This window comes from Python bivittatus, unplaced genomic scaffold, assembly GCF_059951505.1.
Source record: "Python bivittatus isolate LINGU-HERP-01145 unplaced genomic scaffold, Pbiv_v1 ctg000180_np1212, whole genome shotgun sequence".
In the NCBI taxonomy this organism is placed as follows: domain Eukaryota; kingdom Metazoa; phylum Chordata; class Lepidosauria; order Squamata; family Pythonidae; genus Python; species Python bivittatus.
Window position 1 is genome coordinate 2,395,747 of NW_028277047.1, and position 27,354 is coordinate 2,423,100.

A 27,354-nucleotide genomic window follows, 5' to 3' on the forward strand; every position below is an offset into this window, starting at 1 on the left:
GATCTCAGCCCGTGATCCCCGCGATTTAAAGGGATTTAAATTCAAGCGACACGTCGGGAATTATCGACTTATTGCAACGGGTAAGCGACCTGTCGACATCCGTCGGTCAGAACCCAGCGACGTCTTTCTTGGCATTTATTTGAATGACGGGCAAGAAACTCAACCCTTCCTTTGTTTAAAGTTATTTAAATTCACAGGCCGCCCCATTCCGAGGGGCTCCGGGCAGCGCACAAAACTAGAGGGGGAAGAAAGCATAAAAGCTGCGGGCAACGTTGGAACGGGCGGCAGCCCAGGTTAAAATGATCAGCCAAAGAGAACGGGGGCCTTCGACAGTTGATCAAGGTCAACTCCCCCCAGGCCCGGGACCAAAGCCAGGTTTTCAAGGTTAATGGAACTGCCATGTCCAGGAGCAGTCTACCTCAGACTTGAAAGGGTCGCTATCTCCAGCTGCCTGCAGGCGAAGCCAGCTTGGTCTAATCCAGGGAACGGTTAGCCTCTCTTGTTTCCTCCCTTCGGCAAATCTGTTTGACCTCCATGTGGACTGCTGAGTTGCTCAGGGATTTGACTGGGGGCAAGCCATGCAAGGGTGAGATTCCCACGGTCAAAAGACCTCTGCTGGTCTTTGGGCAGGCTGGCCGGGCTGGACAAAAACTTTGCTCTGCTACCGAAGCCCGGGAGATGCCAGCCCGGGTTCAAATCCTGTCTTAAGCACTGAGCTCAGTCCCACCTCACAGGAGTGTCGCTGGGGTAGAAGGAGAGCTCCTGGAGGAACCTTTGAGGACTAGAAGCTTGGCTTCTCATGGCGCGAGCCCCAAGCAAAGGGCAGGTAGTTTTGCGGTTGGGAACCTGTTGGGACCCATGAGGACTAGGGCCTTGGTTTGTCCTTAGGGGAAGGGCAAGCGTTGACTGGGACGATGGGGCATCTGCAGCGCCCCAAGTGTGTGTGTTGGGGACAGCCAGGCATCAACCTCTTTTTCAGCACAGCCTACCCTGCAGGGCTGTGGGGAGGACAAGAGGGAACAGAAACCGCGCCGCTCGCCCTGCCGTTGGCGCCGACGGATCCCTCTCAAAATGGCTCCCCAAAGGGGAAAGGGCTGCCCTTCCCAAGAGGGCGGCCACGCAGGCCCTTGCCTCACAAGATGGCGGCCTGCTGGCGCGCGTTGCCCCGCCCCGCCCCGCCCCGCCCCTTCGCTCGACCTTCCCCTCAAGACCGCCCCAAGATGGCTCCTTCCCCGGGCCAGCCAGGCCGAAGCGGCCCCCTGGCGGACTTCCGCCCGTGCGGGAAACCCCGGAGCGGATATAGCAGTCTCTCTTTCCGGTCTGCCTCCTTTTCGTCCGCGGCTGCCTCCACGCGAACATGCCGGTGAGTCTTTCCCGGGCGCGGCCGCCGGGCCCACCCTCCCCCCGGTCGCCCCGTGCTCGGGGGCCCGCCGGCGGCGCGGGGGCCTCTCCGGGGCGCCGCGCGGGCCCCCCGGGCTCGCCCATGCCGCCTGGCCGCGGCGCGGCGCCTCAAGATGGCGGCCTGGGGGCGGAGGAGCCTCTGGGAGGGCAGGGCCGCGAGCTCGCCTCGGCCGCGGCCGCGGCCGGCGGGCCCCGCGCTGAGCGCCTCTGTCCCCGCAGCTCGCGAAGGACCTGCTGCACCCGTCCCCCGAGGAGGAGAAGCGGAAGCACAAGAAGAAGCGCCTGGTCCAGAGCCCCAACTCCTACTTCATGGACGTGAAGTGCCCAGGTGGGGGGCGCCTCCCGGCACGCCGAGCAGCGGGCGGCGGGTTGCCGGCTCGCGCCGGGCGCGGGGTTAGGACGCTTTCCGTTGCGCGGGGGCCCGCGGCCGGCCCCCCTGCCCGAGAAGCGCTGCGCGGGTGCTTCGGCACGCCCCTTCCCTGGCGCCGTCCGGGCTGGCCTCGGCCTCCCCGCTCCAGGGCGGCACGTGGGAACCCGCCGGCAGCGCCTTTTGGCGGCACCGAGGGCTTCGCTGCTCCAAGCGCTCCCGACAGGTCCTGCTATCTGTGGGACCTTGCGGGAGGACCGCGGCATGGCTCGGGCGATGCCCGAACGTTGTACCCCTAACGAGGGCAGGGGAATCGGGGAGGAGGCGCGGCTGGGAAGGAGAAGGGAGAACCCAACGCGCTGGGAGCAGAGATGCTCCGGCGAGGTGTCCGGGGGGGACTTTAAGGCAGCAGGTCCTTACAAATGTCAGAGAAATGCCTTTTGCTTCCCGCTCTAGGCTGCTACAAAATCACCACGGTTTTCAGTCACGCCCAGACAGTCGTGCTGTGTGTCGGCTGCTCGACCGTGCTGTGCCAGCCCACTGGAGGAAAGGCGAGGTTGACAGAAGGTGAGCGTTGGGGGGCATCTTAGGGGTGGGAGGACGGACAGTCTGGCTTTAATGACACAAGGATGCCAAGCAGCGATTTCAAGCCTTTTTTCCAAGGTGAATCTGACTCAGCAGCCCATTTTTAACCGATGAGGTCATAGGAATGTGGATAAAAATGGCTCTTCTGTTTTCTTCCCAGAAGCACAGGGCGCCCTGGGAAGGTGCTGTGGACCTCCTGGCCATGCTCACCGTTTGCGTTTTCTCCTTGCAGGATGCTCCTTCAGGCGAAAGCAGCATTAAACAGTGGACACTTGCACAGGATGGGTGGGGCTATGTGCACAGTCGCTGGCTGTGATTCTGGTGATCTCAAGAGCACGAATAGAGTATATGCAACGAAGCGAGAAATGTAGTTGTGTTACTGTGGAGGGCTCTAGTTGCTACCAATGGCTGGGGAGTAGGGTTAACCCTATAGCTATGGCACTGTCCTTGTAGTCTCACCCATTTGACTCAATAAATTTTGGATATAAAGGCAATCTGTCGTCTTGTGTGTTGGGTGTGCGAATTGCCGGAGTGACGTCTGCCCCTGCCTCAGATGGTTCTGAATTGAGCTATCCCTGAAAGTATACTGTGGTTTAATTCTGACTCTTTGGGAATCTGGTTAAATATGGAAACGAGCAGGGTTGAGCTCGCTCTAAATTTCATGCAATAAGTTGGCTTCTGTTCTTTGAGGAAGTCAACTCCGCCGGTCCCCAGAAGCAAGCCGGTTGAGTTGCAGATAGCGTGGTGTTTCCCTTCCCCTGTAAGGATGACACTCGCCACGTAAAGTTCATCGGTTTACTTGTTTCACATTCTTCTAGAAGTCACCTTCGTACGCTCCACAGCCAGGCCTGAGTCCTGTTCCTTAGGCTGGAAGGGTGGTGCGTAGCACTTAGTGGAGAATAGAGGTACCCTAGATGGAAAGGGAAGGGGCTTGAGAACTAACAAAAAGGCGTATATCCACTTGCACTCATCTTGGGGGGAAATGGAACTTGCTAGCTAGTCATGGCTGCAACTGGATTTTATCTCTGCTTCCCATTTAAAACATCTTAAAAGCAGTTTACAGTTCGAGCTCAGAGAAGCTGAAAACCAATGAATTTTGAGGACTGAGAAAATTGCTTCTCCATATTCAGTCTGCTGGTGCCTGCCCGTTTTCAAAAATTCTCAGGTGCTTAAGACCTCAAAAGGTGTAAGGACTACATTCCCAGAATTTGGGCTCAGGCTGGGGATTCTGGGTGTCTTCCCAGTCTGCGCCCAGTGGCTTTCTGGAAACTCACCTTCATGCGTTGTGGCCGAGGTGGGAACGTAGACCACTGGGACAGTCTGAACTCTGTTCAGGAAGGCATTATAGGCTGCAAGGATAGGATAATACTGGTTTGTTCCAGGCTCAACCTTCGTGACATCTGGAAATACTGAACTGGAGCAGCCTTCTGGATCTAGTGCCATCCAGATCACTTAAGGGGAGGTTGACTTTGTGCCATCCTTAGGCTTAGCTTACTCATGGTCCCGGCCAGCCCACTGGACTTACTGAGAAAGATGACCATGGTGGATGCTAGGACCGCGAAGATGGTGAAGAGGAGGACCTGGTATGACCCCACCAGCTGCCGGACGAGGCTGGCCTCAGCACATTGATCTAGGCACATTTACAAAGAGAGAGTGGTCTTGCTCTAGGCACCAAGCCTGCCCAAGAACCAAGCCAGGTTCTGTGTGCCTGCAAGTCCGAAGAGCCACGCGAGCCTTGCTCGTGTTCACTGGCACTCACCAAAGACGTGCTGTTCCTGCACGGGCCGCACCAAGACAGCGGCCCTCTGCCCGGTCAGGCTGCAGGAGAGGTTGACGAAGACGGGTGCTGCCCTCCGGTGGAGAGAGGTGAGATTGACCACGCTGACCGGGTAGAGGACAAGCCCGGGCATGTCGAGCAGGAGGAGGGGCGGTTCCACTTGCACTACCGGAGAACTGGGATGGGCCTTGGGTGCGGGAGAAAGCCAGCCGTTAGGGGGGGAGCAGGGCATTCAGGGAAAGCCAGGCCCTTGGGCTTGGCTCCAGCAAAGGGGACGCTCCACCCAAACTGGGTTCCACCAAAGGCTGAGCCCTAAGCCGGGGTTTGCAAGCCTGAAGGGGTCATTCCTAAAACCAAATAAAAGGTGGGATGGCTTAGGGAACCAGGACCTGCCTGTCGTGAGCGATCCCTCAGATATGCCACACTTGATTGCCCGTGATCCTCAGCTTCGTGCACCTTCAGCAGATGACAACTTAGCCAAACCTTGTCTCACCTCTGCCTTGGAAGCCAACTGCTTTCAGGGGACAACGAGTCCCTGCTGCTGTCTGCAGAAGCCCCTCCCCAGCCCCTCAGAGGAGGTGGGGGGGCTCTGCTGGCAACTCGCTCCATCTTGACACCCCCAAGGCAGAACGAAAACTGCTTTTTGAGAACTTGGGACACCCAAGAGGAGATGTTACAGCAGGGAGGGAGGGAGGAAGGATGGCCTCCAGATGTTACATTCCAACTCCTGTCAGTTCCAGAAAGCATGAGCAATGATGCAGGAGGGTGGGAATTCTAACCCAGACTCACGCGAAGAGGTTGAGCATGATGTGCCCAGGTGCAGGCCCCTGAAACCCTTCTGGAGGCAAAATGGTCTCTTTGCATCTTCAGGAGGAATAGCCAACGTCTTCCATGCAACCATGTTCTTTTTGCACAGCTGTGCTTGTCCTTAAGCTTTCAACTTACCTCGATTTTTTCCGTCACTCTCCTGGCCCCGAAGACCAGGATTTCGCTGGTCAGCTGGGAGCTGCTGAAGACAATTTCGGTCTGGTTGATGTAGAAAGCTGGGAAAAACGGGACCGAGATCCGTTGCTCTCCTTGGGTTTGCTCGCTGAGGAGAGCAGCGGACACGTGCACGAAGCCTTCCACTGTGCAGAGGGCCAGCAGATCATCTTCAGGGTGGGCCTTCACGGTTACTATGCAAGCGTAGAGCCCTTGATGGAAGTCAGAGAGAGACTCTTTAAAACGTGCCTTCGGAAAGTCTGGATTCAAGATTTGATCGGAAAGAGGGCAACTCTGAAAGAGGCATAGGAATGGAGCTTAACATATGAGCCCCTGAAGGTCACGAGCAATGGACAGCTGGTGTCGCAGAGTGGCCAAAGTTTAAACTTTCTGTAGTGCCCTCTAGCTTAATTTTTGCTCAGCTGTCTTCCCCTACAATATGGGACAAATCATTCTGATCTATTTTGCAGGACAGAGTTAAGTATTCTCTGCAAAAGGTGCCCAGAGTGAGACCCTCTACATCAGTGTTTCTCAACTGTGGCAACTTGAAGATGTGTGGACTTCAACTCCCAGAATTCCCCAGCCAGCCATGCTGGCTGAGGAATTCTGGGAGCTGAAGTCCACACGCCTTCAAGTTGCCAAGGTTGAGAAACATGGCTCTACGTGTTCCAAAGCTCTCCCAGCATCCCTTGCTCCTGGCCTGGAATGCGAGTCAGCAATGCGTGGAAGGCCCCAAGTTCCCCATCTGTGAAGCAAAGGCACACAAGTTCTCTTTTGTCCCACCTTTATCTGTATAAAACACCGGCTGCACGTGAAATATTTTGCTCGCTGGAATGTTCAGGACGCTCTCGCTGAAATCCACTTGGCAAGTCAGCTGAGATTCGGGGAGAAGCAGATCTGTGATGGCACGAAGCTGCTCAGACCCACAAGGACCTGCGACAAGACATGGGTGTATTTGGGTTGCTCGGGAGGGGGGTTGGCAGGGAAGGGAGATCTTCCCTGCTGAGAGTCAGAAGCTCTCTCTGAGCTCCTCCTCAGAAACGGGCCCGATTCGTCCGCAAGAGGAGGCCGGTAGGGACTGAATGGGGGAGGGAGATTAAGCTAAAACCTGCAATTCTGGGAAACCCTTCAGCGTGGTGCTCCAGCGGGCCCTTCTGCATTTAAGCGGGCAACCTTAGCAAAGAAGGTGAAGCTGTGCCTATATTAGCTTCAGCAGAACTTCAGAGAATTGAGAAAGAATTTTCATTTGGCCACAAGAATTTACACCCAGCTGTGGGTGGACCGAAGATCAGTCCCCAATTTCGTAGTATTTTGCTCTGGTCTTTCAAGGGAAGATTGGGTTGAAGACAAAAGGTCTTCTTTGCTCTCGGAAGAAAGATGTCTGTTGTCACCTAAAATGGCTAGAGAGAGAACCCAGGAGAATCAAAGCTCCTCTGGGCATATTTTTAATCTCTTCAAAGAGAAACAAGATGTCTTGCCCCACCCACATGACCTTTGCTTCCACCTTACAGAGGACACCTTTAAGAAAGAGAAATAAGCTTTAAAAATCACGCTGCCAGACAGTGCTTGTTCTTCCTTCCAGGTTCATCCCTTGCCACCCACCTTCTCCCCCAGCGTATTTCTGTCTAAAAGGAGCGTCTTCTACCTCGAAGAGTTGCTGGGCTTGTGGAGATGAAAACCTGGAATTCGGAGGCATTGGGAGTATTGCTTAGGAAGTTTTTGGGACCGAGGTGAAGGCTTAGTCTCGAGGGACCATGAATGATGATCTGGAAAGGACAGATTAGAAGACTCTGAAAAAAAACACCCACACTTGTCTCTGGAAGCTGTCTCCTAACCCAAACTAATATTCCTTCCCCACCCTGCCCTTCCTCTGTTGATAGCACGGTGTATTCACATGCCACAAACACGCAACGCTTCTACCTCTCTGTATGTTTTCACAATCCCCGAGATTTCGTGGAAGACTGTGGCTTTCCCTGGGTGCTTTGCAAACGCTGCTCCGCTCACCACGTCCATCTCCAGCACATCGCTGGGGGTGATCTGCCATGTTCCAGGTTCCCCTGAAAACAGAGAAGACCTTTTCTCCGTGGGCAGAATGAAGCCACGGGCCAGATTCCAGACTTGAAGTTTTCAGTTTTGAATGCAAATGCACTCCTGGCTACGTTTGCATCACCCGCTTGGGTAGATTAAGGCTCAGGGGGTGCATTTGCATAATGCTGGACGTTTGGTTAGTACGACCTGAGGAAGGGAAAAGCAAATTCATCACCAGTGCATAATCACATCTCTTCCACAATATGCCACAAGATTTGATGGCTGATCAACATAGCTTAGCTTTGTAACTCTGGAGTAGCAACAGGTATGAACAGCTTGCCAGCTCTGGGCATGCTTCCTTATATCCTTAAAAGCTGGAGAAATCAGAGGCAGAATGACTTCTGGTTCCTTCTCTAACCAGCATCACCAAAGGGCAATTTGAATCCTGAATGCATCTCTCAAGGTTAATAGCTTATATAGCGCGATGACGATGACCTGGGACTAGGGATGGACCAGAGCATAGTACATTGCTTTCAGGGAGACCAAGGTTCTCTCCTTGGAGGGCGAGGGAGGATGTCTCATCCCTGCTGATGTCAACTTCTTTCTCCTCCCAGAGGTGACTCAGTTCTCCAGAGAGACTGTGGGGGCTGGTCCACTGACCTTCCTGGTTAACAAGGGGTGTGCTGAAACACACTACATCTCCCGTGGCAAGCGGGGCAGAGAGATCTGGCTCGATGGCATGTTCCACAGGGACGGGAATGTAATCCGCCATGCCTGGGTGTTTCTCATCCCAAACTCCCACTAGCGTAACGCCTCGGTTCACGGCTTGTGCGATGTAAGTGTAATTCTTGCTGCTGGGCCGGATGAGCAACAGGTCATCTCTAAAAATGAAACAGATGGAGGAGAGTAAAGGAGCTTCTATAAAAAAGAGCATTGAAATCGGAGCCGGCTGGAAGACACCCTATGCAACACTGGGACCACAATTCACCTTTTCCACTCCCTCAATGTTCTCAATCAGTTATACTGCTGGGGTTGGTGCGTATGTGAGAATGAAAGGTGTGCCATTCAGCAAAGCTTTGCTCGATTACTGCCAGTCAAGTGAAGAGGTTGATGAAGAATCCTTTGCGTGCCGTGTGTCATTTTGGGTGAGGTATTCGCCCATCCAAGATCCCAGAAGAGTTGATATCACACTGAAAGGTGTGTGTGTTCCCTGCATAAACTCCTGACTACTAGGAACTCCCCAGCAATTTCCAGATGACCATGCCTGACCGTACCCAAGCGGTGGAGCTTCGCAAGTGGGGACAGCTGGTCTTGTGAACCTGAATGGGTAGCGTAAGGGAACCTGACTGACTGTAAATGAGATATAAATGAAATATAGGGCTACTCAGCACCCCAGCAGCTTTCCAGGGGCCATGCTCACAAAGTCATGACCCTAAACCTGCCTCTTCTGGAGGAGGCCTACCTGTTCAAGGCCAGATACAGCTGGGTGTTCTGGGCATGGAACTTCTCCCCGACGCTGTCAAAGAACTGAACAGTGAGAGTCAAAGACATGCCCAAGGGAAACGCCAGCAGAGGGGCCCGGCTGGCTGTGTAGAGCTTTGGGGTGCTGCTGAACTGCAGGTAAGATACTGGGGCAACCTGGAAAGAAAATAGGGTTTTCTCAGCTTCCTTTCCAACGGCTGCGAGCCCAGCTGTCAGAGAGGCTTCACTGCTTGACAAGGCAGGCCTCGTTCGTAGACTCCCTTACCCGCACACCGGTGACGACGGTCTGGTTGACCCCAAAGAGTTCCAGGGAGGTCACCTCCAGCACGGCTGTGCCTGTCACTGCCCCCGCCTTCAGGAGGCCGTGCCCATCCTCTTCGATGACCGAGGAGTTAGGGAAGCACTGCAGGATCTGGGTGCTCAGAAAGGCTGCCCCTTCCCTGAGAGAGGATGGAAGAGCGAGCGAGCCGTCTGTTTGGATGGGGCGGGGAGGAAGAGGGCAAGGTGGGCAGGTCGATCTCAAGACCCAGAAGGCAGCCACGATCGGTGGATCAGGGAAAGGTGGGGCTTTGCTGCACATCCCGACTGGAACGGGGCTGGAAGGCCACTGCCTTTGAAGGCGGTATTATCTGTGTGGGGCGCCCCATTCCCAGTCACCTCCCCAGAGAGATGTTATCCCTGCCTGAGTACCGTCCCTGGTACCTGTTTGTAAGTAACTTGAGTTCTGAATTCATGGACATCAGGATTTGCTCAGCGGGGCACTCTGGGGAGAAGAGCTGCAGCTTGTCGAAGACCTGTAAGGGAAGAGCAAGGAACTTCCACACGGGGCAGGAAGGAAGCCAACATTTAACTGAATAAGGGCCCACCAGCTGTTTCCTGACTCTTACCAGTATCTGCACTTCATCCAAGAGTTCGGTGAGGTTTCCTTCAAACTGCCCAGCTTGGGCGTCCAAAGTCCGCACCATCACCCTGATGCTCGTCCTGCCAGCTGCTCTTGTCTGCAGGACCATGGCAAAATTGCTTTCTGGAGGAAGGTCCAAGGAAATCTGGTGCAAAAGGGGAGGGACTGCATTGTGACCCCTTTTCTGCTTCTTCTCAAGACCGGGGCTCCGACTGAATGCAAGACTGCTGCAGCCCAAACAAAGTCCTGGTCCGTGTGTAAGACACGGAGCCGCGAGGCGGAGTTTACCCGCCTCGTAGAGATTCCAAATCAAACCCACCATATCATGTAAGGCTGCTACGCAAACCCAGCACTCAAAGAGGACACCTCTGTTGTCCAGCGGGCAACGGTCCTCTGAGAGGGATACAAGTTCTACAGCATCAAATTGGACAACAAATTGTAACTCAGTAATATCATGCTAGAACAGTGTTTCCCAACCTCAGCAGCTTTAAGATGTGTGGACTTCAACTCCCAGCAATGCTGGCTGGGGAATTCTGGGAGTTGAAGTCCACACATCTTAAAGCTGCTGAGGTTGGGAAACACTGCACTAGAGCCTAGTTTTGAAGGCTCTTTGCTGAAATACATGTATGGTGAGCGAGTTTTAAAGCAGGAAGTCCTTCACCTCTGAATGCCTGGGAAGAAGGTCCAAGACGTCCCGTTTGCTCATGGCCCAATGGAACGTCAGGGGCGGGTGAGTGTTCCCAAAGGAGAAAGGAGTCAGCGTGCTGGTCAGTCCAACAACGTAAACTGGCATCTGCGAAGAAGGGCTTCACGTGAGATATTCAGATTTGCATCTAGGACTGGGAGAATGCAGGTTGGAGTGGGATCTCGAATCTGGGCTTGTTCAGTGGGTAGGAATCAAGCCCAATTACTTCTACAGATTACCCGGATTGCAATGTATAGAGGACGCCTCCGTTCGTGACACACAGATTTTCACGGACAGGTGTGAAACATGACGAGATGACTCGCCGGACCCACCTTAGTGCCCGTGACAAGTCGAGTGGCAGGAGCGTGGATCCGAATCATCCGCAGCTGAACCACTTCCAGTTCCACTTGATCCTGAGGAGGAAGATAGCGGTTTCCCCTCCTATCAAGATGTCTCGTGGAGTTCAAAAGGTTGGCCTTCTCTGGCCTCATGCACTTCATGCCACACGGAACAGTTCCAGCCTTCATCCTGTCTGAATTTGCGCATCTCCCGCCCCAATGTCGAGCCCTCCAGATCTGTTGGGTTAAACCCCATCCCCCCTCCGTGCAAGGAAGACCAGGAGCCGTGGATAAGGGCAGCTGTGTTCCCACCTGAGCGCTGGGAGAGGGAAGGCTGGGCAAGTAGGACAAAGAGATGGGTTTCAGAACGGAACTGCGGTGACCGATTACGATGGCAGGGAGAGAGAGAGAGAGGAATGGAGGTGACGAGAAAGCAGTCCAAGCAAAGGAACAGTTTGTCAGCCACACCAAAAATACCTGGGAGAAGACGATGACTTTTCCCGTGTCCTCGTTGACGGCTCGAATGCTCCCCAGGATGAACGCCGTGCCCACACCCTTGGCGGTGACCTGCCCCAGTCCATTAACCTCGGCCACTGTTTGGTTACTGATTGAAAAGTGAATGAGGGACTGAGGCTGGGGGCCCCCTTCCGACATCACCTGCAGTTTGATGCAAAAAGAAACAAGGGAAGAATGCCGAGTGGAGCTCAGACAAGGCCCGCGTGTGACAGTCTTCCTGCCCACCACAAAGCCTGCTTGATGTTCTGCTAAGGCAGAGGAAGAATTGGGGAATGTCTAATAATCTGGGCTACCTCACGCCTCTGATATATGAGAAAGATATGGGATGGCTGGAACATGACCAGATGCTCCCCATCCTTGCACTGGTGACTCTCCTATCTTGGATCAGGGAAAAAGGGTCAAAATAATCTAGGTTGGATCAGCAGAAAGAAGGAACGGAAGCCTCGGAATCCTTTGGACTGAGAAAAAAATCTTGTTGGGTCTCTCTGATTACATCTGCAGGAAAACCCCCAAGCTCAGAGGACATCAAGATTCCAACAACTCAACCCCATTCTCCACCACGGTGATCTGGCGCTATCTGTGGGGAGAGTGAAAGCGACGCCTTTGCAGAGAGAAGAGGGAGGGGGCATGACCCACTAACCAGCATTGCCTGCTTGGAACCTTGGATTCACCTGCATCATGTTGTGGGGGATGAGTGTCATTTTTTCAGGGATGAGCCTGAAGGGTGGGAAGACCTGGGAAAACGCAAGTGTCAAGTCAGTTTTGGGTAAAAAAAATAAAAAATAAAAAATCACCTGGCAAGACATAGCATGTTCTGATTTTACCCCAATGGACCAAGGGAACATTCACAGGCCTTGCTACGTTAATTCAAGTTTCCCAACACTCTTGATTTTAAAGACATCGGTGAAGTATCTTCCAAGCAGCTTCTGACAGTGCTGTCTACAGAACAGCGTCACCCTCGCAAGCCGAAGGGTTACAATTCCTTACCTCCACCTTCCGTGGCGGAGACATGAATTTGACTCCCATTTTGTCCCAAGCTGTGGCCACTAAAGTTGTTTGGCCAACTGCCACGGCTCGGAGCACATAGACTTCGGAGTAGTCGCCTGTCTCCTCCATCAGCCTGCAAGAACCGGGGTGAAGGACTTCATCCTCCCTCTCTGGGCAGCAAGGAACCCCCCAGACTGGAGGGATCCTCCAGCCGGTTCCCAGGGCCCGTTGGAGCAGGGAACCAGACTGAAGGCTCTGCAAGCAAAGGTGAGAGGCAGGCTGCAGGCTGAAGACTTACGTCAGACTCACAATCGGGGAGGCGGCTTTCAGCTGAAGTTGCATGTAGGCGAAGTATTTACTGCGGAAAGCATAGCGGTGATGGCCCAGGACCCGCACCGAGACCAGCACGGACTTGCCGATCTCAACCTGGGGGAAGAAACAGAGACCTGTTTTTTCTGCTTGGCCCCTGCAAGGTGAATTTTCGTTCTTCACCTTATTATATAAGGCCAGCTTTAATAAGGAGCTGACACCGGTGGGGTAATGGAGGGGACAAGACTGGATTGACTGCTTCTTTAGGGAGGAAGTCATCATGGATAGAAGCACTGTCTGACCAAGCCACTAATGGCCAAAAGACTGGGGGCAGGGGGTTCAACCCCCATTCTACCCACCCCCTTAGGCACGGGGGGGTGAATGAAGCCATGCCTGGGAATGGATAAAGCACGTCATCCTGTTTTCCTAGAGTCCTTGTCTATCTTCTCAGCGTGACCAAGTGGGGCCTTGCAATGTTTCCTTAAAACCAGTAGAGGAAGACAGAGAACCAGCCAAGCCAACTTCCAAATTTGTGGTACAGGGAGCCCTCCCCGAAATAATGAAGATCTCTTGGCACACTCTCTGTGGATCCCCCTTCCTATTGTTAATGCCAGTGTTTCTCAAACTTGGCAGCTTTCAGAGGTGTGGACTTCAACTCCCAGAATTCCCCAGCCAGCATTCTGGCTGGCTGGGGAATTCTGGGAGTTGGTCCACACATCTGAAAGTTGCTGAGGTTGAGAAACACTGCTCCATGCATTATCAGGGCAGCGTGTAAGAGGACCTGTGTTGGCTTGGGGAAAAAAAGCCCTATTTTGTCCATGTCCTCCAATGTCCTTCTCACCTTATCAATAAGATCCACCTCCAACTCATACATGTTTGATACTCGAAGGTAAGCTGTAGCCGGTCCTAAGAATGCAAGGCAGAGATCGTAGACCTCCAGGGCCAAAGAACCAGGCAGGACTGGAACAACCTGAAAAAGGCTACCATAAGTCCAAACTGGGAAGGTAAAATCAGAGCTGCGCTATATTTTCATAATTTTGTTTTAATCCAGGTTACAATCCCAGGGCAATTTAATAGCAATGACTCATATTAGTAAAATCATGGTTTCTACGATCAGCATGGAGACGCCACTAGGAGCAAAGATAAATCTTGAATTCCGAGGTCAGAAAATGGCATAGCTGAGCCTCGTCTGAACTTCCAACAACTAAATGAACTGACAACCAACTGAGCTTCCTTGGCTTCAGCATGGCCGAGAGGGTCATATGAAAGAAAGATGGCATGACTATCTAAAATGCCAGTCTCTCTCTCTCCCCCACACAAGGATCTCCAGGACCACGCCCCACATGGGCACTCACTTGGATGGCGCTCTCCGTTTCCAGGTAGGTAATGTTTGCCATGTCCTCTGTGCTGCTGTTGACGAGGAAGTACCCAGAGCCTTCCACCAGGGCAAAGACTTCCTAGGTGGGCACAAGCACTGGAAATGTTTAAAGGCTTCCAAAACACAAATAAAGAATCATTTGGACGCTCCACGTCAAGAGCTGACTGAAGCTGTCCTTGGTCCTACCTTTACGTCAGGATGGTTGTACATGGTGACGTTATCGGGGACCACAGTTACATCCTCAACCAGCAAGAGTTCCACAGCTGCAGAAGCAGGAGAGTTAGAGACCTCCTAAGTGCACAACAAAATCAACAACAACAGTGTCTAGACAGGAAGCTCAGCCCTCATGGAGGTCATTGTTCCTTCCACTCCAAAGCCGAACAAGGTTGGTTCTTCCTATTTCCACCTCCAGGAACCATCTGATCCCTCAACAGCTCCTTTCCTTCAAAAGGGATACACCTTCAGGAGGATGGCAAGGGATCGGCTTGGATGGCTAACACCCACTGAGAAGTTATGGAACGCTATGGTTGGAATGGGCCATTAAGTCCAATCCTTTGTTTGTGAAAGGGTTCACATGACAGCATCTCAGGTGTCTACCTGAACCCATCTAGAGATGGAGAACCCATCAATGTCCTCACATTGCCCAACTGCCCGTTATTCTTTGTCTTGCCCTCTGAGATAACACAACAGGTCCTGATCTTCTGTGTAATGCTCCTTTAGGTATTTAAGAGAGGGTTATCAGACCCCCATTGGGTCTTCCCTTCTAAAGACTTTCTTCAGTCTCTCCTTATGGGGCATTGTTTCTACCCAGCCTTTCCCTTACACTCACTTTTGGGCTGCCTCTCTCAGAATACTTCACAAAGTTCACTGCAATCAAAACTGTCCCTTTGATCTGGTGCACCTCTAACAGCTGGTGTCCTGGAAGGAGCCAAATGGACAAGGCGTTGGAAGAAATGAGGAGAAAAAAGAGAAATCGGGAGAAAACTAGCAAACGCTACCTTCAAGAAGGAAGAACAGAGGAGACACAAGGTCCTCCTGGAGGCATATATGTAGGCTCAAAGGCAATGGGTGAGGGACACATTTTACTGATGTTGAGCAGTACCGTGGAGCCTTGTCTGTCCAGTCCCATCATCCTTGGCTACCATCTGCATGGATCTTGGGTGAGTGAAGCGAGCAAGGGTTTCATTGGCCGACGTCCACTCCAGGATCAGAGAAGAAAAATTGTCAAACTTTCTCCGGTGCTGGTCAAACAAAGCGAGCTCCAAAACTGTGTTCCTCAAACTGGACACAGGGACCTGGAAGCGTCAACACCCCGATTTAATTTTAACGGCACACAAAGGAGAAAGGTATGAGTACCCCATCTCTGTGTAACAAGGAGGACGATCAACTTTGCAAACTAAGGGAAAGGCGGCTTGAAATGTAATAATTGGAGGATTACAAGGAAAGGTTTCAGTGTTGATTCATCAGTATGGCCGACTTATTTCAAAAAACAATTCTTTCGACTGAAAAGTTGCTATGATTGAATACAAACTTTGGGGCCAGTCACCAATATTTGTATTTAGCCAGGCCAAGCTACACATTTCTTACTGCACTCCGATGGATCTTGCCAAGCTACAGGCCACTCTGATTTTTGGTGGGGCTAGAGCAGGGTTTCTCAACCGTGGCGACTTGAAGATGTTGAGAAACCCTGGGCTAGAGAATTCAGCCAGCAAAGTTCCACTCGGGCTCTGTCAATTTACCTTCTAGCCGAATCTCTTGATATTTCAAAATGTCAGCAGCTGTTCCTTCAAATGGCCATCTGTTTCCTGAGATTCCCAGGCAAACGTGCACATCAGAGCAGCATCCCGCGGCATCTTTAACACTTTCCTCCCACACTTACCAGCTGCTTGTGGTGCTGAGGCAAGGGACAGGGAGGTGCGCCAACTGCCAACTTATACACAGGTGTAACAGCCATGCTGGCAGGATGGGCGCAAATGAAGTTGACTTGCACCATCTCCACGGCAGGGCTGGGGTTCAGCACTCCTGGGTGATTGCCCACTTGGAAGGTGAAGATCTTTGGGGAGCAAGCAAAGCAGGGTGATCATCTGTCCCTCGGCCTGAGCCTTCCCACCAGCTGAGGGGTCGCTAGACTGCTGCATTTCAAACCAGAAAGCGACATGCAGCTGGAAACGTTAATAAATCAGCCACAGCAGTAGTGCTCCCAGCATAGGCGCCAGCGCTACAGAATCTATGTCCTCCCCTTTCAAGACTTTCCTTATCAAGAACATCTTTCAGGAGAAGATATTCACACGCCTTCCTTTTACCTGTTCCCCCAATTCCAAGCATGTGACTCTGTAAATGTACTGGTTCTGCTTCCTCCGAGCTGGCAAACGAACCTCCACCACGTGGAACTTGTTTTTATCGTCCACTTTGAGTTCCAGGAAGAAGCGGGACGGCTCCAAAACCCAGGGTCCGGGCCCTCCCTCAAAGACCATTTCCTTCATGGAGTGCCAGGTCACCAATGCCACTTGCACGGGGTTCACTGCCTGGCCGCAAGAGGAAAGCATTTTGTGGGAATATGTTGGGGGCTAGACTTTCCAACTCAGGGCAGAAGGGCCAGTTAGGTCAACAACCAAGGCTGAAAAGCAGGAGGCAAAACTCCGTCAAGCTAGAGAAAGGTTAGGAAAAAGGAGGACCAGGATTAAACCAGGAACTCCTGGAAGGGAGACTGTTGGGTGTAGTGGTTAAGGCACCAGGCTAGGAACTGGAAGCCTGTGAGTTCTAGTTTTGTTTTAGGCAAAAAGCCAGCTGGGTGATCTTGGGCCAGTCACTCTTTCTCAGCCCTAGGAAGCAGGCAATGGCAAACGGCTTCCGTAAAACCTTGCCAAGAAAACTGCAGGGACTTGTCCAGGCAGTTGCCAGGAGTCAAAAACTGACTCAAAGGCACCAACCCCCCCACCAAAAACGCTGAGGAAGCCTGGCAGAACTATCGCTATGGTGCACGAAGACCTGGCTTCCAGAACACCAGTGTCATTACCTATAGTTCTTCGGACGGAGGGCTAACTTTTCTGAAGCCGCAACCGACACCCTTGCTGGCGAGCCACCTAGTTGCGTAAGTGACCATAAAAAGAGGAAACGGGAAGAACAAAACAAAAAACGGACAGGAGTTTCCACCTTGAATCAAGGCCAGGCAGGAGATTCCCTCACCTTGAGAGGTTCGTAAGCTGCAAAAGTCGCGCTGGTTTCAAAATATTCCTCAGAGATGGTGGCGCTGGCTGTCACTAGCGCGTGCCCCAGAGACTTCGCCATTAGTTGGATACTGGAGCAGAACGTCGCGCCGACTTTCTGCTTCCCTGCAAAACCAGATCGCGACTGGTTCGTATTCCAGCTGAGACGTGGGAGGCAGAGGCTAGGACTGCCCTAAATCAACCCTCCCCAATCTCTTCGAGCGGCCCTTAGCTATCAGTCCCCCGGCATAGCTCTGTTGTTATTTTTCAACCAAACTTTTGCACAACTGCAGAAACCTTGCACAATGTTTCACCGGATTCCAGGAGTCGCCTTTGTGTCCTCAGAGGGGGGCAGGCCCTGTCCAAATGCCTCCCTCTGAAGGACGGTCTGCTTGCCAGCTGTGGCCTAGCTTGCCCCCAAAGGCGCGAATGAAGCAGGAAAGCTGCCCTAATGGAAGTGTGGGCTTGCCCCTTTACCCTCTTCGCTCAAGGCAAATACTCCTTGCTTGTCCATGCTGACATCCAAGGCTAAGAGAGAGCAGTCGGTAAAAGCGGTGGTGGCCCCTGTCTTCTTCTCCGTGTGATACATCATGAGCTGCACCTCCAAGCTCTGCCCGATCTCAGCGTCTGCGTGGAACGGCAGGAATTCCATCTTGGAGAGCTTCAGCACGTACACCTGAGTGAGGGGAAGACTAGATGTCGAAAGCACCTGAAAGGCCTCTCATCTGGTGGCTGCTCTGTTTACGTCCAATGAAGGCAAATTCCCTGGCATCTCTCTCCTCCCCATGGCCGTGACAGCTCAAAAGGCTACAGCACAAACCTGTTTCCTCCATGACCAATTTTACTGGTGGGATACAATCTGCCTTCTCTGAGCGCAGAACTTGAGTTTCTCGGCACCGATGCTTTGATATTTTGCTAAAGGCCAGGGCACCCCCACTCCAGTCCCAATTCCTGGACTCTGGAAAGGGCGGCTGGGTGCAAACCTGAGAGAAAACGGGGCTGAGAATTCCCCTCTGTTCTTCAGACTGGTATCGGGTTTCACACGAGGGGTCACACATGGGGCTAATCGGTTTTTCTGTGTTTTCTGGGATAAACCACGGCTGGCTGAGATTGTACAACTCAATGTGATATAAACCATGGATAACGAACCACTAAGAGGTGGCTCGACAGAACTTGCTAAGCAAAACGCAAACCAACTCTCTTTTGGCTTAGAGCACTGCTTTCCTCAGAGGTCCCTAAAAATTTTTGTTTAGAAGGCTGCCTAACTGGCTCTTCTTCCCTCCTTCTCTAGTGTTTTGGACTTAACAGTCAAGTGGAGTTCTGTTCCTTTGCGATCCATCTTCAGGGATTTTTCCTGATTTCAGACTCGCCCTACAGCCCACCGAATGCTCGAGAGCCCCCATCCCGGAATTCACCAAGCCCAATTCTGTTTCTCAGCCCTGAGATGTCTAGCCTGACCCTGGCCCCTTGTTGAGACAGTGCCGACTTCTAAGCGATGGGCCAGGGCTCTAAGAGCTGTGACTCTTTCTGGCTTCTTTGTGGCCAGGGAAAGGCCCGCACTTCAGCGACACTTGCCTGTATTTCCCCAAAATGGAAGGGATTCTGTACGTCTCTGGCCTGCACAGCACTTTGCCCCTCCACCAGCCCTGCGGCAACGACGCCTTTGATAGTGACGGTGGCCACGGTCTGGTTGGAAGAGGTCCATGTGAAGTTGCCGCTACCGCCCTCGACCTGCAGAAAGTTGGGCAGGCTTCAGAGAAAGGACTAGACCCCCTGAAGCCCATCCCAGAAGGCCGTCAAATGCCATGTGGGTCTGAGAGAGAAGGGGAGGGAGGGGCAATATGGCTAGAAGAAGCGAGAAATCTCCTTTCTGGGGGACATTCTGACTGTCCCCCAACAGAAGAGGGGTGGCACCAGCATTGCACGTTTCCTGGTTCCCTGAAAACCTTGGCGTGTCACGAGGATTAAGGGCTAGTGTCACTGTTTTCACGTCAGGTTGACAGTTTTATAACAGTGTATAATTCTGCTCTTAGGCTGGGATTAAATTTTAGGCCCTTTCATACATTTTGACCTTGCCAATTCATTCCCATTTTTCAACACAGGGGCGGTCGTACTTTCTAAATTCACACAAAACTATAAACTAATATGTGTACAAGAGAGGATTTTTTAAAATTATTTTTTATTCTTGGAGCAGCACCTGTTTCTGGTTTCTCCTTCTACAGGAGTTGAACTTGGTTTCTCCTTTAATGATGGAAGATTAACTTGGCCTCGTTCTTGATTTTCTAATGCCGGATGAAAATAGGGTTTATCAAGTAGAACTTTCAAAACTGGCTAATGGTTACTTCAGGGGGTACTGCTCTGGCTATAGTCGTATTCTGACTTTTCCATTTGAATTTTTATTTTTAGAAAAAGTTAGCAACAAAGGCAATTAAAAAAAACCAATGCTTTAAGAATTCTCTTTGAAGCAGGAAATGAGCCTTTCTTTTCGAGAAACCAGCAGCGTTTTCTACCACAGAGAATGCATTTAAAATATTTTTTAAAAACTCAGGACTTGTCAAGCTCACCTGAACTTTATACCGATACAAGAAGTCCAGAGGATGGTGTGGGAAGGCTAAGAAGGAAGGTGTCAGCTTGATGGGGAGATAGATCTTTACTTCTTGCTCATGGCTGATAGGGGACACGAAATAATCTTCCAAGCCACTCTGAAGAGAGATTTTTAAAAATTGTGTGATTTTTAGATACCAGCCACACAGATTATCACCAAAGAAATATAATAATCTGTGATTCTGCAAAAGCATTTAAATAGCCCAGAGTTCTTTTCTTAGTTTTTAAACCTTACCTAGTTAAACATTTTAATGAGAGATGTGCAAAACATTTCAGGGTTGAAACCTCCCAATCCCGCCATACCCCATTTCAATTGTTTTGGAACATCCTGTTCTGATGGTCCAGCTGGAGATCAGAACGTGCTGAGTTTGCCCTCCTTTAACTATTATGATGATTCCTGCAAACTCAGAAACCAGGAGAGGAAAAATTCCTTGGGGGGGGATGAAGAATCTTTGCCTCCTACCTGGAGAAGAACAGACAGCAACATGGCTTTAATAACCGTAACGCCTTCCCTCAGGACCTGAACAATGTGATAGGAGCCGTTCGCGGAAGAAGTGAACTCCTCGAAATATTCCCTGGGAAACTGGTGAGTTATTCGGAGATTCTGGAAATGCAGAAAAACCAGTCAAAATGGAAGGCTGGGGTGGAGGATACGCAGACCAGAGTCCTCCAAATTAGTTTAACAGGGTCACAGTGCAAGACTGGAAGAGTACGCACGTTTTCTCCCCCGGCTGACATCTACTCACATCCGAGGGATAGATCTTGGTGCTCGATTTGTCAAACACTTCAACCGTGATGGTGTACATCCGCATCACCTCCAAGACCCATCTGTTTCCCGGCTGGACAGTGAAGCCTGCAAATATGGTACGAGGGACGCTGAACAAAATGCATTTCCACCAGAGGATCCTCTTTTGGTGTAGAGAACAGACAGCTAAACGGCTGCCTTCTAGAGGGTTGGGGCTGTGGTGATAGTTGTCCAGGCTGATTGGGATTTACAGAAAGGACAACCTCGGACATCTGGTGTTCACTCACATGCAACACAACGTTCTGCAGGAGTTCATCCCTGCTACTTTTTCTCTTAAGGATGAAGTACATGCTTGGGCCCTGTCCCTTTCAGCTTCCTAGATGGAGCCACTGGAACAGCAGGTCTATGGGCTCTTACCTAAAAATCCAGGTTCTACCACATAGATGCTGCAGTTCGGAAGCCCTAGCGACGCTCGCATGTGGATGTCTAAAGGCACACATAAGGAATTCAACTTTTTTGCAACTGAAAGGGGGAAAGTAGAGGGCCAGGGGGATTTCTGTGGCTAAACCAGGCATCTCTGGATCCCTTGGAAGCTATTAAGGTAGGCCAGTGCCAAGGAAAGGTATTTGGATGAAGGAGTCGGGCACAAGTTGGTCTCAGTGGCGAAAGAGACTTTTGCCAAAAAAGGAAGCTACGTTAATGTTTCGCGGCAAAACCGACAGGGTCTTGTGGCACCTTAAAGACAAACCAACTAGTTACTGTCTAAGCTTTCGTGAGTCGCAGCCCCACCTCACTGGGTGCCTGATGTATAGTCCTGGGTGTGGCAAAGTCCCTTGCAGAGAGATGGGGAGCTGACTCATGAGTAACAGCAAACGAACACCCCAAAGATGTGGGTGGAAGGGAGGAATGAGAAGAAATGGGAAAAGTCGGGGATAACGAGAGTTACCTCCAGCGACCGGTAGCAAAGGATACTTTTATGGACAAAGGCCAGGTTCACCTGGCCCAGCTGCAAGGCGGTGACGGTGGCTGTGTTCACATCTAGTTGGGCCACTGGGAGAAAGTGAAACCCGCTCGGCGCCTTAACTTCATCCTGTAGTTCGAGCTCATAATGCTCCAGAGGGAGGTCTACCTCTGCAGGGAAAAGGAGGTGGAGAACCAACGATTTTGAGGAATGAGCTGTTTAGGGGTTTATTAGTCAGTGGGATCTGCAAGAGACATTATTCTAGGGCAGTGTTTCTCAACCTTGGCCATTTGAAGATGGGTGGACGTCAATTCCCAGAATTCCCCAGCCAGCCTTGCTGGCTGGGGAATTCTGGGAGTTGAAGTCCACTCATCTTAAAGCGGCCAGGGTTGAGAAACACTGCTCTGGAAATGCTCCTGCTCAGGATACTCCCCTCTATCAGAAAACACACACAAGCAGTGATTTGGGTTCACAGGATGTATTGAACCATGGCTTAACAAAAAAACCACACCTGGTTAGAAACCACACCAGCCTGAAGCCTGCCTGCTTTGATTTAGACCACCGGCTGTTGAGAATCTTATTGAAATCACTCTGACAGCTGTCAGCGAATGCCAGATTCTTTTCCGCCATGCTGAACAAACCGAATGGTCAGCAAGGCTCACGAAACGCACTGGGACACCTCTCAGCCACTTGCACAGGTCACCCCACGGCTTGGCTAGCAAAGGCCCCTGACCAATGTTCAGCCAGGGCATCCGGGAATCAGGGGGAGTGGAACAGCATACCTGTGATCTTTCCCTGCACTATTTTGCCAACTCTGTATTTGATATAAGCGCCCACTAGCAGGTAGACATCGTAGGAAGGCATAAGGAATATATTCTCCAAAACCAACAGACGCACCAAAGCAGCAGCAACTTTCTGGGCGGGGGCAGGTGGGGAGGAACAAAGCACAGGCTTAGATGGGACTCTCATCTGCACACTTTGGCATGGGAAACGGGCAGAGTTGCTTAGCGCAGCGGCAATTTAGCCCCCTCAATTTAACGAACGGGGTCTTGTCTGTGGCTGACCCTGCCTTGCCACCCCTGACGCCCTCCCGTCTGGAAGCAGGCGAGGACCCACCTTGTAAACGGGCTCCTGGATTCGGACCTTGATGACGGCTGCACCGGTTTTGATCCCCGAGACCAAAATCCTATCTCCTTGTTTCTCCTCCTTTTCCATCTGGACGATGTAGTCGGGTGGGGAATATTCAGCCTCCGAGTATTTTAAAATCCTGAAGAGATCAAACTCAGCTTTCACAGGAGGCAAAACACGTAGCTCTTGCAATTGTAGCCCTGTGTGGCTCTGGTCTGAAGGACGACTTAATAAGGGAGGGAAAGAGGAATGAAAGAGCCGAAATTGAAGATGTGGGGCTTCATCTGAGGGTCAGCCGTGGTTCCTCTGAAGGCCTACTGCTGAACTACATCACCTTCGGTTATCCATGCATTTTTTCAGTGAGCGGGGTTACTGTTTATCCTACAGCACCAGGGGGTAATAATGTGATCAAGTTTTTCTGTGTTTTAATCCTTGTGAGCCACCTAGAATCACCTGTGTAAGATGGCCAGCTATATAAATCAGAGAAGTAAGTAAACACAAATAAATCCTACGAAAGCTGAACCAGGAGTGCCTAGCAAAGGAATCTGCATCGCAACACCATCATTCATCTACCCACCTCCAATTCAACATGGCTCCTCTTAATAGGTGGGGAAACACAGGATCCAGTGAGAGAGAATATGCATTCTTTTCATGAGTTATCAACCTCATTCATCAAGACTCCAAGAGACAGAAGGTCTCTCCGATGTAAGAGACACAGTTCCAGGTCCAAAAGGTGAGCCGGCAACCACCCAAAAACATCCCCTTGTGGGCTGCAGACAACTCCACATCCCCAGAAGGCACTTGTTGGAGAAGGCGGATCCAGAACATAAAATGAATTCAAGCCCCCCAATTGAACATCTCCAAATTCTGAGCAAGTAAAGGCATGCCTGCTGCTCTACAAATGGGACTGCAACTTAACCTGGTTCAACAGACAGCATTTTTCTCCAGGATGGTAGGCATCTCATACCAAAAGTTTTGTGTGTTCTTTTTTTTTTTTAACTAATTTTAACTAATTTGTTTCCCTTCCTCCTAGCTTTGGACTCAAATCAAGACCTTTCAAATTCAACTCTACTTTTGGGGTCCTGCCACCGCCCGATATCATACATTCAATTTACAATCAAGCTTTACTACTCAGGATTTCACCTGACCTTATTTTCTTCGACAGTTCCAAGTTTTCCATTTCATCATCCTTGGCAACACTCCACTCAAATTCCATCCCTTCCAAGCTGCTGAATGTGTTCCCTATAGCGAGAAAACCAAACCAAGTACGGATGTATGGCCATATTAGATATGATGACCATCACATATTCTTAGTCCAGAGTAGCTGAATTTTTAAGAAATGCCCATCCACCCCCCCCAAAAAAGGTTAATAGCTTTTTCCTGGTACCAAAAGAACCACAATGAAGGTACCAGGTGGGCCTCCCTGGGAAGACAATGCCAAAAGAGCGAGCCACTATTGAAAAGACATTTTCTCCAGCTCTGCCTGCTTTAGATGACTGGGAAAATGGATTACAGAAAGGGTTCACATGATCATCTCTGTGGCTGGGCAGGATCAGAAGCCACACAAGAATCTGGATTTGAACAACCAGGGCCTGCTCTGGGTACAGCACCTTCAGCATCTAAAGCTCTCACGCTCAGCTCCAGCGGAGAGTCTTCCACATAGATCTCTCGAGTTCGGGAGACTATTTCAACCTGGTCAATGAGATCCACAATGATGTCACAGCGGAGCAAGTGACCGGTTACTGGGGGGGAAAAAAAACATTATGTCTCCTACCCTCTGCTGCCATCCGGCAAAATCTGGGCTGTTGAAATCAAGCAAGCAAATAACCGAAGGCTCTGGGGCACCCTCCACCAAAGAGAATGTAATGCTGGAACAGCAGCCCTGAGAAACTCTCTGTTCTAGGAAGCCACAGCAGCATCCTGGAATGGAGCCATTATCCACCGTTCCTGTCGTTGAATGCTAAAGATCCGATCAGCTTGTGCAGAAGGATTTTCCTTCAGAAGAAATGGCCCTGGCTGTTCTTGCAAAAATTAGAGCTGAACTGAACAGCAGTTGCTGCTGTGTTTCATCAATTCCTTGGAATGAACAGCTTTCCCCAAAGGGCACAACTTCCAAGGGCTTCTCTGCCCTGCAGGGGCCGCTGGACCCAAGGGTAAACATATCCCATCAGCCACATCCTGCTGTTTGCCAAATAGCCGGCAACAGTCAGTCCTCTGAGGTAGGCCGGGTCAAGAAACAAGACCCTGCAGTGATTCCAGGCACGCTACTTTAATGTTGTAGGGTCTGTTAAGAGAATCCTGAAATCCCACCCAAAACCTTACGGACGACAAGGTCAAGCCTGGGCTGTTTTGACTCCCTCTCTCTTATTTTCCACAACCATTTCACCTCTCCCTCCTCCCTCTCCAGGCCAGAGCTAAATTCCTCTACCCCATCCCATGCTCATAACCCCTGCCCTTCTGTGGGTGAGCTACCCCTCCAGACATGGCAGAATTACCTCTCCCAGCAGCTTCATCCAGGCCAGCATATGACAGCTGTAGTTAAGTGACAGTTGGAAAGCAAGTTTAGGGTTGCCTTCTCCCAGCCTAACGGGCTGTTATACATGGAAGGTGTCATGGTGGGTCATAAGCTATGCAAATCTCCAAATTGGTCAGAGCAGAAGGCTTTCGTGTCCTTATCTGCCCAACTTAGCTATGCACAAGCCAAAAGACATCCTCCTTCAGCTTCCTGTCCCCACCTACCTATCTCCTCTGCTACAATCACGCTGGCTAGCTTTGTGGCCTGCAGAGAGCGGGTGGTGAGCAACGCTTTCTGCGAGCAAACAGTCCCGTTCTCGTATATTGGCTCAATGGTGACTGTGTCGTGGCGTGTGGAGTACCTACGGGGCAGAACAGAAGTGAAGATGCTTAGGCCTCCCCCTGCTTGGAATCCATTTCCAAGCCAGCTTGGCTACAACCAGCAGCTCCCCCCCCCCAAACTCCCCAGCTGCTTTTCTCATCAGCGATTGGTCCAGACTGGATTTGAGGCAGCAGCATTAGAGAGGGAGGCAGTTCCCCGTGGTTCCCATCGCTGGACACCAACAGCCACCTTTCCATCTACAGGAGTCACTGTCATAACTGAGTGGGTGTTTCCTCTCTGCTAAATGTACCTTGTATAAAAGAGGATGCATTTACCAATGGAATAAAAACGTGTTCCCTCAAACGGTATTTTAAGTATTTTAAGAAGCGAAGATATCTTTGTGGCCAGATGCTCCACATTCTGCTTAGGAATAAGCCCACTGACTTCAACAGCATCTAATTCCAAATAAGCAGATCCTGTAGATCAGCGTTTCTCAACCTTGGCGGCTTGAAGATGGGTGGACTTCAACTCCCAGAATTCCCCAGCCAGCCATGCTTCTGGGAGTTGAAGTCCACCCATCTTCAAGCGGCCAAGGTTGAGAAACGCTGCTGCAGATAAGATGCCAAGTTCCTAGTTTTGCATGGGCTTGCTGTGCAAAATCCAATCTTGCATTAATTAACAACAGCAATAGATTTTTTTCCCAATCCTGAATGCGAACTAGCAATCGCATCGCTTTAACTAATGGTCCTCTTACTTCCCGGGTCTTCGCCCCGCCCCCGCCGTGACGTCACCCTCCCGCCCGTCCCCTTCCTGCGAGGCCCCGCCCCTCACCAGGAATAGCAACCGCCCTCAGCGCCCAGCACGAAGGGGACCCGCTTGTCCCGGCTGAAGGGCAGCAACACTTTCGGCACGTTCAGCTTGTAGGCCCCGGCCGGCCCCGTCAGAAGCGCCACGGCGAGGAGGAAAAGCGCCGGCGGAGCCCGACCCCGCCGGGAAAGCGCGCTCATCTTCGAAAGGGCCCGTCCGCGACTCCAAAAATGGCGGCGGAAAGGGTCGCTCCTCGCGCGCGCCGCGGTGACGCGCATGCGCCGCCTCGCACAGCTGTTAGGGCCGGCGCGCGTGGGCACGTCCTTCCCTCGCGCTTATTTCGTCAATCTGCGCGTGCGCGCCCGCCCTGTTCGCCACGTGCCTTGCTGTTCGACGATAGCGGGGAGACAGAGAGGCTTCCTCCCTCTTGCGCCTGCGCGGACTCTCCTTCCCGGGACTTGCGTCGAGTTTGCATGGGGGCGTTGATCTGATTCGCTTGGCGGGGGCTCCCAAAGGAAGAGCGGCGAGGCGCTTTGCAAGACGAGAGCTGCCGTCTCTGGGTTGCAGTACTGCAGACGGCCACGAGGGGGCCGTTGGGGCGGCCCACGCTCTTAAGATGCTGCCACCTAGCGGCCGCCCCAAGACTTGCAACGCAGAGAAGGGTCAATAGGAGTCATCTGCTGGGAATTCTAGGTGTTTCCCCCTTGGTGGAGGGCCCCAGCTTTGGGGTTGGTGAATTTCTATCCTTGTGGCCTAGCTGCAGTTTTGGTAGCCCCACTGGGCTGGTGCTTAACCAGGGTTATCCAAATAGTTCTAAACCAGATTCTTGCTTGGCACAGCTTGGGACAAACCCCCAGCTACCCAACTCCATAAAGCTCATGTGTTGTGTGAACTTACAGTCTGGTGGTTGAGACAGCGAACAAGGAATCATTTCAGAGTAGGCTATGGTAAATAAAATCAATTTCATGACCTACCCTATCCTAGTATTTTTGCTGCCCGAGGGGCCTCCCCACCTGATTTCTCACACAGATGGGGGCTGTCCCAGGCTGCCTTCACCCTAAGCCTTGACTGGTTGAGCAAGCCGCAACTAAGCCAAGTTTACCCAGTGCGCCGGGTGATCAGAACCTTTAACGTACTGTGTGAATGCTACATTAAGGCCAGAAGGCAGGGCAGGGCAGGGCAGACACGCTCAAAGCAAGCCCACCCACCCAATTTTAACCCAACAACGGCCAACCCTACCCTGGTGCTCTGTGCCAAAAGAGGCAGCTAAACACCAATCCCGAAACGCCCCGTGCCGATCTAGCTTACCATGGCTACGATCCTAGTAAAAAA

At 51.6% G+C, this 27,354-nt stretch overlaps 2 protein-coding genes across 2 annotated transcripts; one reads left to right on the top strand and one right to left on the bottom strand.

Moving 5' to 3' along the window:
- Positions 1-1,207: 1,207 nt before the first annotated feature.
- Positions 1,208-2,847, top strand: RPS27 (ribosomal protein S27). The gene is made up of 4 exons (XM_088137220.1): positions 1,208-1,363; positions 1,621-1,729; positions 2,225-2,335; positions 2,586-2,847. The coding sequence occupies exons 1-4, from the start codon at positions 1,358-1,360 to the stop codon at positions 2,612-2,614; spliced, it is 255 nt and encodes an 84-aa protein (XP_087993346.1). The 5' UTR covers positions 1,208-1,357; the 3' UTR covers positions 2,615-2,847.
- Positions 2,848-2,892: 45 nt separating this feature from the next.
- NUP210L (nucleoporin 210 like) lies at positions 2,893-27,302 on the bottom strand. The gene is made up of 40 exons (XM_088137221.1): positions 26,047-27,302; positions 25,119-25,255; positions 23,990-24,121; positions 23,528-23,621; positions 22,368-22,518; positions 22,034-22,166; positions 21,263-21,421; positions 20,708-20,776; positions 20,292-20,398; positions 20,009-20,149; positions 19,506-19,643; positions 18,517-18,672; positions 17,419-17,617; positions 16,922-17,067; positions 16,039-16,260; positions 15,615-15,788; positions 14,838-15,030; positions 14,565-14,653; positions 13,922-14,026; positions 13,713-13,814; positions 13,199-13,327; positions 12,347-12,474; positions 12,049-12,181; positions 11,733-11,795; positions 11,023-11,202; positions 10,540-10,620; positions 10,184-10,315; positions 9,509-9,667; positions 9,324-9,415; positions 8,887-9,061; positions 8,602-8,777; positions 7,800-8,020; positions 7,032-7,168; positions 6,757-6,877; positions 5,895-6,044; positions 5,076-5,323; positions 4,113-4,317; positions 3,879-3,983; positions 3,628-3,702; positions 2,893-3,263 (listed from the first exon to the last, which is right to left on the bottom strand). Exons 1-40 carry the CDS (start codon positions 26,298-26,300, stop codon positions 3,175-3,177), a joined length of 5,700 nt encoding a protein of 1,899 aa, XP_087993347.1. The 5' UTR covers positions 26,301-27,302; the 3' UTR covers positions 2,893-3,174.
- Positions 27,303-27,354: the final 52 nt, after the last annotated feature.